The following is a 9,725-nucleotide window of genomic DNA, read 5'->3' on the forward strand; positions in this document are numbered from 1 at the left end:
CATAACTCTTTGAGTAAAAGTCACTTACGGTCACTGAAGTCGCTCGTTGTGTGCAAAAAAGTCAATTAACTCAGAAACTGCAATTTCAAGTTGAAGAAATTGTTCCATATGCACACAAATGGTCATTGGAGGCAATATTCTATGTATTATGTATTTCGCGACGTCGGGTGGAGCGATGTTTCCAGCGGGGTAGCAGCGGCCTACCGTGCTGAAGGAGTTGTGCATGCATGTTGTGGTAGATCTATGCCCTAGGAGTTGGTTTCACGAGACTTTTGTGCTAGAAGCTCTGGGCTTCCTTTTGGTTGGGGCACTACGGCTGGCAGGGCTGTGACATCATCGAATCGTCGGTAGCGAGAGTTGTGTTGGTTGTTCCCAGGAGAGGAGTAGTGGAGAGGGTTGTCTTGGCCTAGATCCAGCTGCCTTAATTAGGGGATCGATGGGGCCAATCCAAAGCCCAATGACTGCCACCGTAGTCATTGGTAGGCGACCGCCGGGTTGGACTCTCCTTCATTCAGATTCCGTCGGTTTTGCCATGTTGTTCACGGCTGGGGTTGCCTTAGGGTGGGGAAGGAGTGGCCTTCCTGCTAGTGCCTTCGGTGGGTGGCAATGCGTGCGGATTGGGATGTAGGCTTGGGGCCATGGATGCTGGGGCGGCAACCCCGAGAGGTGAGGCTGTGCCGGTGGCTTGTTGGCGAGCGGGCTATAGCGGTGGTGGCAATTCTTCTTGGATATGAGGGTAGCAAGAGGAGGAGTGGAGGATGATTTATGGTGTCATTGTGACTTCGGTGGTGGCGACTCCCTGACCAAGACCTGGAGGCCTCATGTTGGCTAGGTGGCCTTCCCCTTGGGTTGGATCGGTGCCCTTGGTACCTCGGGTGGCATAGGTGAGGGTCTGAGTGATTGTTTAGTGCTTATGCCACTGACGATAATACCTATGGGTGTCACTTACCTCTTAGGGGGGGGTGTCATTGTGGGTATCCTCTCCGTTTCAGGGTTCCAGATAAAATCCCTTGCCTGTCGTTGGGAGCATTTGTCAAGGAACTCATGTGCCATATGGTGTTGCAGCATGTAGACGTCTTCAGACTTGCTTTGATCCTGGCATGAAGCTTATTCAACTCTGGCATGGGGTGGATTCGTTGGTCTCCTATCTTTACACATGCCCTTGTAGTCACCATCCTCGGTCCTCGCTATCCATAGGCAGGATTGGTGCTCCAAGGCTCGGAGCGAGAGAGCATACGACTACCCTCTCCGGCAATGGCTTGGTGTGTTCGATGCAAGAGTCCGGTGGTTATCCAAGGCAGTGTGGTTCACTCCTACTCGGTAGTTTAGGTCGTCGTTTGTTAGGTGTCGTGATTCATATTTTAATGATTCGAGTTGGGGAATTCTCAACTTTATGTCAGATCTCATTTTTATGTTTTGGTCTACTTGTTTCGGTACTTTCTCATCACCTTGTACCGGTTCGACTGTTTGGACTTTATATATAATGTTGAATGAAAGCCTATTTCGAGAACCATGACATGCTTGATCGCTGGGGATGACCTAACACCGCTATCTGTCTTCTCTATCATTGTCACTCGGAGACAATGCTCCACCTCTTCGCTCAGTTCTTGTACATGTGCTTGATTTAGTATATGGCTACTGTGAATTTTAATCTTCCTGTTGTTTCCCTTCTAACCATCAACACCATATCCCTTCATTGTGGGTGAAGGGTGGACCGCTAGTTCAAAAGTTGTGTGAATGATAAAACACCATTTGCCTCCTTTGATGTTCCATTTGGCAAGAGAGCGATAGAAGGATCTTTAAGAGTTGAGCCAAATCATAGGGTGTGACTTTCCAGCTTGCTATGAGTGAGCTTCATGCTTGGAAGATGGCGGGCCTAAAGGGTGCAACGATACTATAATCATATTGATGCATCACCTACTACACAACCAACCTTGCCTCGAGACGAGTTTAAAAAAATCGGTTCTCCTTACTAATGTTGCTTTGAGAGAGCTCGATGAGGTGTTGTCTTTGTTGTAGGACTTTGGCCCTAACGACGACAATGATGGCAGTCCTGCTTCATGGGCGAACTTCTCCCCTAGGAATACCTATGCTCTTCTCACTACTGAAAAAGTCAAGAACCCCACCGGCCACCTAATTTGGTCCTCTAAGGTGCCTATCAAGGTACATATTTGGTTGGTTGTTGTTCAGAAACAGCCTCAACACCAAGCACAACCTCACCAGGAGGACTATAGCTCCTAGTAGCCTCCACCCAAGATGCGACGCGTCGGTAGAGGACATTTGCATTGCTTGACTACCATGCAAGTTTGGGGCACTTTACAGCTATGGGCTTCCTCCTCGCTGGACATGGGGCACTCTCTATTCTTTGGAAGATTTGGGACTCACGGAACACTCTTGGTCTTCTGTAATGAGGATCACACTCCTAAGATCACTATTAGAAATCTTGTAAATGATTTTTCTCTTTGGACTACTCGTTCTATGAAATGATATACTCCCTCCGTTTCGCTATGGGCTTCCTCCTCCCTGGACATGGGGCGCTCTCTATTCTTTGGAAGATTTGGGACTCACAGAACACTCTTGGTCTTCTGTAATGAGGATCACACTCCTAAGATCACTATTAGAAATCTTGTAAATGATTTTTCTCTTTGAACTACTCGTTCTACGAAATGATATAATCCCTCCGTTTCTTAGTATAAGTCTTTTTAGAGATTCCAACAAGTGACTATATACGGAACAAAATGAATGAATCTACACTCTAAAATATGTCTACATACATCCGTATGTTGTAGTCCATTTAAAATGTCTAAAAAGACATATTTAGGAACGAAGGGAGTACAAAAGATGGCTATTGTGTCTTGAGGACAATACTTGTCCTCACACGCTAGCACACTATCGTAATTTCATCCTTGATGCACCTGAGTAATATATTCAGGTGGAGACACTCCCTCCCTCCCCGGTGGTTGTTAAAAAATAATCTTCGCCTTGAGTGGACCGACTAGCAACCATCATGAGTCAGAAAACTTCTTTCATTTTTTTTCGTGTAACCTCTAGAGACGTCATGTAACTCTTGGACACGAATCTACTTACAAATATAAAAGATTTTTTTGAATATTTTTAATATGGACTACACGCGGACTAAAATGAGTGAACAAATACAGTAAAACGTATATGTATACCTTTGTTTCGGAAAAATAAATAAATTTAGACCATCTTATATTTGTGAACGGAGGGAGTACATTCTTAGCATTATCTTCTCGATACAATGAAATAGTACAACGGTACTGTCCTTGAATGAGATATGGAAGCTCACAGGCAGCGGGAACGGCACTGGCCTCGCGAGGCTCGCGTACACCGGCCAGTGGGGCGGGCTCGGCGCCGACGCCTTCGCCGGCCCGTTCGTGGTGTCGGGGACGCGCAACCGGTTGGTGGTCACGGGGTGCAACCAGCAGGCCACGCTGCTCGGGGAAGGCGGCAACGTCATCGTCGGTTGCTCCGCCTTCTGCCCCGTCACCGACACGTTTCTGAGCACGATCTCCCCGGAGGAGGTCACCGCGTGCGCCGGCGTGGGCTGCTGCGAGACGCCCATCCCCATCGGCCGCCTTTCCTACAGCGTGCAGCTCGCGGGGCTGGACCTGAACCAGGAGATGGACCTCCAGCTGCCTATCGCGGTGCGCATCGCCGAGACTGGCTGGTTCGAGGGCAACTCCGCCGGGCTGCTCAACAAGTCGCTCCAGGGCTCCTCCAGCACGACGGCGATCTCCGTGGTGCTGGAGTGGGTGATGGAGTCCAAGCGGCTCCTGCAACCCCAGGATACAGCGACGGGCTGCCCACAGGAGGCGGCGAGGAGCGTGTGCCGGAGCAGCCGCAGCGCATGCCTCAACGTCACCAACAACTACCGCACTGGCTACGTGTGCCATTGCGAGGAGGGCTACGAGGGCAACCCATACCTCGCCGGCGCCGGCGGATGCCCGACAAGTTCATGTGCTTCGGCATCTGCGCCAACACGCTTGGAGCGTACCAGTGCCGGTGCCCGCCGGGCTCCCGTGGCAACCCCCAGATCAAAGATGGCTGCGTGAAATCATCTCTAGGTGAGCATGTATAACACCACTGATGATGGTACATATGTGAGCTTGCACGTCAGGGAGACAGGAATTGCATTGGTTCTTGCTCTGAACCATGACGCATTTTCTCTCACGTTTTCAGGTCTGGGTGTCGGCATAGGAATCGGCTGTGGTGCTGGCCTTCTACTCCTGATACTTGGTGTCTTTTTTGTGACCCGGAAGCTGAAGCAGCAGAGGGCAAAAGTACTGAAGAAGAAATTTTTCAGGCAAAACAGGGGGCATCTGCTGCAGCAATTGGTGTCGCAAAAGGCAGACATCGCTGAGAGGATGATCATCCCCTTGGTGGAGCTGGAGAAGGCCACCAATAACTTTGACAAAGCTCGCGAGATCGGCGGAGGAGGGCACGGCACCGTGTACAAAGGGATCATGTCAGACCTGCACGTCGTGGCGATCAAGAAGTCCAAGGTCGTGGTTCAGAGGGAGATCGACGAGTTCATCAATGAGGTAGCCATCCTCTCGCAGATCAACCATCGGAACGTGGTGAAGCTCTTCGGGTGCTGCCTCGAGACGGAGGTGCCGTTGTTGGTGTATGAGTTCATCTCCAATGGGACTCTTTATGACCATCTTCATGTGGAAGAGCCTGAAGCATCATTGCCATGGGTGGAGCGCCTGAGAATTGCCACGGAGACTGCGAGAGCTTTCGCGTACCTTCACTCAGCCGTGTCAATCCCTATAGTCCACAGGGACATCAAATCTCAGAACATCCTATTAGATGGCACTCTCATAGCAAAGGTGTCAGACTTTGGAGCTTCGAGGTGCATTCCAATCGATCAAACAGGGGACGCAACTGCCATCCAAGGGACATTTGGGTATCTAGACCCCATGTACTACTACTTCGGACAACTCACTGAGAAGAGTGATGTTTATAGCTTTGGCGTTCTCCTCATGGAGCTGCTAACGAGGAAAAAACCATGCTCATATCGATCGTCTGAGGAGAAAAGCCTGGTTGCATATTTCACCGCCTTGCTCGCAACAGGCGACCTTGCCAGTTTGTTAGATCCTCAGGTTGTGCAGGAAGGAGGCAAGATGGTTGAAGAGGTAGCCCTATTGGCAGCGGCATGCGTGAGGATGGAAGGGGGCCAACGGCCAACCATGAGGCAAGTGGAGATGACACTGGAGAACCTTCGAGTACCCCATGGAAATGTCGTGATGTCTGATATGGATGCACCAAGTTATGCAATGATCGAGGGTGGAAAAACGGAGGAGGTGAGCAGACAATATAGCCAGGAAGAAGAATATTTGTTGTCATCAAGATACCCGAGGTAGTGACTGTGTTCCTGTGTGATATGCACATGGATCAAATGGCTTGTATGCTTTATGTATTTTTTTTCTTTTTCATGTAAGGAAATAGTGAGGCTTGTATACAGCAAAGAAGACAAGTAGGAATAATAGTACGATGAATGCAAGAAAAAAGTAATAATAGGATCGATAAGGCCCGGCCATTTGGCTGTTAATCAAGGGACGTTGATCGGGTCAGTTAACTGCTTGTCTGCAAGTTGTGACTAGTCTATGCTAACCGATTGTCGTTGTCCTATGCCCTTGATTGGGGTGGCAATATTACAGGCCCAAAAGAGAGAGGACGCGGGACTTGCATAGTAAAGTCGATGCATGCACCTTGTGATTGGATAGATAGATCTGAGTTTCTTAATTAGGATTCTCTATCAAGTGCTAGCAAGAGGCCAAGAGTAAGCAGTAGCACACACTTGCATATACTCACATCGACTGATCTATATACTATATCACCAAGCTCCCTAGAATTGAAGGCATCACAGTCAATTATGGTCTTCAATTGGAATTTGGTCAGCCAATTTTGATCGGGTCAACAATTTCTCAAAACTCTCTCATTTAATATTTTATACAATATATTATGCTTCCTATTTTTAATTTTCATAATTAACTGAGGCTTCAATTTAGAATTGGTTCACTCGATTTTGACCGGATCAACAATATCTCAAAAAGCTCTCTCATTTAATTATTTTAGTTCTCTATGTTCCGTAATTTTAAAGCTCATTCATTCGACTGAGGTATTCAATTCTGGATTTGGTTTATGATTTTGATCGGTCAACGATTTTTCAAATCAATCAGTAGTAACCGGCCTATAAAACATGTATCAACTCCTCGCCAACTCCTATCACCCAGAAAAAAGCGCTACCATGTGATAATATACCACGAATATAGTACATGCAACCAATGATGAAAAAACATCCCCACATAAATATGGGTTGATTAGCGGCTAACACAGAATCGCACCGCAAAAGGCCCACCAAATAACCACATTATAAATCAACATAAAACACACTCCATCATCTCCCCCACTAGTCAAACTAAATACTCCATCAGTTTCAAAATATAAGGGTTATTATTTTTTTGGAAAGTCAATTTTCTTTAATGTTAACCAAGTTCAGAGCCAAAAATATCGTCATCCACAATATTAAACAAAAATAATATGAAAATTCATTTCATGATAAATCGAATAACACCAGTTTGATATATGAATTTTGATATATTTCTCTACAAATTTGATCAAACTTAAAGAGGTTTAACTTTTCAAAAAAGCAATACACCATATTTTTTGAAATAGAGTGAGTAAAGAAATTTAAGAATCCCAAAAAATTCAACGGCGCAGTAAAGCACGCCAACCCTTCTAGTATACACGAGGATGACCTTGTTTGAAAGCCCTCGTCACTAGAAGCACAAATATGCAAATGAAGCTTCAGTTGAAATTTTCATTTATAAGATAAATTTATGTCTAACTTGCAAACATAGTGAAAAAAACATGTGAGTGCAGCATGACGACACAATGGACCTATATCACTAAGCTTACTAGAATTGGAGGCCTCACAATCAATTAAGGTCTTCAATTGGAATTTGGTCACCCAATTTTGATCGGGTCAACAATTTCTCAAAACTCTCTCATTTAATTTTTTATAAAATATATTATGCTTCCTAATTTTTAAATCTTCATAATTAATTGAGGCTTCAATTTAGAATTGCTTCACCTGATTTTGACCGGGTCAACAATATCCCAAGGAGCTCTCCCATTTAATTACTTTAGTTCTCTATGTTCCCTAATTTTAGTGCTCATTCATTCGATTGAGGTATTCAATTCTAGATCCGGTTTATGATTTTGATCGGTCAACAATTTTTCAAATTAATCAGTAGTAACCGGCCTATAAAACATGTATCAACTCCTCGCCAACTCCTATTACCCAGGAAAAAGCGCCATCATGTGATACTATAACATGAATATAGTACATGCAACCAACGATAAAAAAATATCCCCACATAAATATGGGTTGATTAGCGGATAACACAGGATCGCAGCGCAAAAGGCCCACCAAATAACCACATTATAAATAAACATAAAACACACTCCATCATCTCTTCTAACGGTCAAACTAAATACTCCATCAGTTTCAAAATATAAGGGTTATTATTTTCTGGAAAGCCAAGTTTCTTTAATTTTGTCCAAGTTCAGAGCCAAAAATATCGACATCCACAATATTAAACAAAATATATGAAAATTCATTTCATGATGAATCAAATAACACCTGTTTGATATTATGAATTTTGATAAATTTCTCTACAAATTTGATCAAACTTAAAGAGGTTTGACTTTTCAAAAAAGTAATACACCATATATTTTAAAATAGAGTGAGTAAAGAAATTTAAGAATCCCAACAAATTCAACAGCGCAGCATAGCGCGCCCAACCCTTCTAGTATACACGAGGATGGCCTTGTTTGAAAGCCCTCGTCACTAGAAGCACAAATATGCAAATGAAGCTTCAATTGAAATTTTGGTTTATAAGATAAATTTATTTCTAACTTGCAAACATTGTGAAAAAAACATGTGAGTGCAGCATGACGATACAATGGACGGAGCATAGCATCTGTGCAATCTCTGGTAAAGATACTGTCGATGAAGATAGTAAATGATTGATGTGACAAGATTGGTGGAATAAGGGGCAATAAAATTCAATTGAATAAGCAACATGCATGAAATACAACGGGCCTGCATGTGTCTGAACCTCCAAGAAATGGATGGCCTAGAGTATCTCCACTCGCCCCCCCCCCTCCCCCCCAACAGGCCTCCCAAGACATTTTTTTATCGTCGGCGTCTAAAAATTAGCCCAGTCGCGTCCCCAAAAGTCCAAATTTCTCCTGTTAGGGCCGAAATTGGCGCCGGCGGACTCAGGACGACCCGGCGCACTGTAAGGCGCCCGGGGGCACCGGTGGAAGCGTTTTTGGCGCGAAAGAACGGCGGGCCCGCTGAGTCAGTGACCAGCCGCGTCTCGTCTTCCTCGCGCCCTGTTTCCCGCGGGGAATCAATGGCAAGGCTGCCGCCGGTCAGCCTTCCATTGATTCCCCACGGGCGGCGCAGCGAAGGCCCGGCGACGGGCCATCCATCTCTCGCCACGCATACACATACGTCTACTACCCCCCGACGGATATAAAAAGCCACCCCCTCCTCACTGGTAGACGCACTCTCGCCCATTGTCCCTCTCTCGTCGTCGCCGCCCCATCCCACCTCTCTCTCCCCGACACCAGCCATCGATGGGTGAGCGTTTCCCCAGCGATGGTGCGGCGGCCAACGGCTTCGGCCGCCTTACCCTGCACAAGTGGGAGGCGCACCTCCTCCACCAGGCCAACTACCCGGCGCCGCCTGACATGCGCACTCCAGGGCGGTGGAGGCTCAGCGCCGGGGGCGTCCCAGTCCCTCCGCAGCCCGACGTCGACCATCCCGCCTACTTCCATGATGAGATCGAGCACATCCGGGCCTCCCTGCCGGAGGAGGTTCGCAGCCGCCCGGAGTAGGCCACCGGCAACCATGCCAGCTGGGCGGCGTACTTCCAACGCCGCCACGAGGAGCAGCTCGCCTCCACCAACAGCGCGCTGGTGAGGGGGCGCCACAATGCCGACGGCCGCCGCCTGTAGTGGGGCGTCCCCGGGTGGACGCTGCACTTCGTCCTCGAGCACCTCGAAGGCGGCAACCAGCCGCCGCTCAAGTACCCGGCGACCCCGGTGCCTGTCCCTCGCCGGAGCGGCGACGACATTTGGTTGCCGCGGCGCATGGGGGTGGGTCGTCCTCCTCCTCCCACTCCCACTCATACATATCGTCGGCGCTCGCCAGCGTCAAGGCCGAGCCCGTGGAGACGCCGCTAGGGTGGCGCACCCGCGACGGCGCCCTCGTCATGAACGAGGGCGGCTGTGGCTCCTCTTCCTCCCGCCTCGTTAAGCCGAAGACGGAGCCGGGGCTGGCCGCCGTGAAGAGCGAGCATGACGACTTGGCCGCCGCCGCCGACGAGGCCACACTCAAGTGGGCGTGTGAGGACTACGTCAAACTGGAGACGGAACGCCGGTGTCGTGCCCTCGAGGAGATCTCCGCCCGAGGCCGCGGCCGCGACGTGGGTGGCGTCATCATCCTCGAGGACGGTGACGATGACGTACCTCCGCCGAGAAGACGGAGGCCGGCGACGACTACAGCACCTTTGGCGCGTTCTTTGGGCTGTAGGAGGGGCGGCGGAAGGCGGCGTAGTAGTTTCTAATTATGTTTTTAGTTTTGAGTTATGTTCTAAAGTTTTTATGTAAAAATGTCAATGAAA

The 9,725-nt window shown here is 48.1% G+C and overlaps 1 protein-coding gene across 1 annotated transcript; it reads left to right on the plus strand.

Moving 5' to 3' along the window:
• Positions 1–3,505: 3,505 nt before the first annotated feature.
• On the plus strand, positions 3,506–5,583 carry LOC147972726 (wall-associated receptor kinase 5-like). Its single transcript, XM_087521649.1, has 2 exons — positions 3,506–4,088; positions 4,204–5,583. Exons 1-2 carry the CDS (start codon positions 3,872–3,874, stop codon positions 5,385–5,387), a joined length of 1,401 nt encoding a protein of 466 aa, XP_087377775.1. The 5' UTR covers positions 3,506–3,871; the 3' UTR covers positions 5,388–5,583.
• Positions 5,584–9,725: the final 4,142 nt, after the last annotated feature.

The sequence above is a fragment of the Triticum urartu genome, chromosome 5A (genome assembly GCF_056163025.1).
Source record: "Triticum urartu cultivar PI428250 chromosome 5A, HENAU_Tu73, whole genome shotgun sequence".
Lineage (NCBI taxonomy): Eukaryota > Viridiplantae > Streptophyta > Magnoliopsida > Poales > Poaceae > Triticum > Triticum urartu.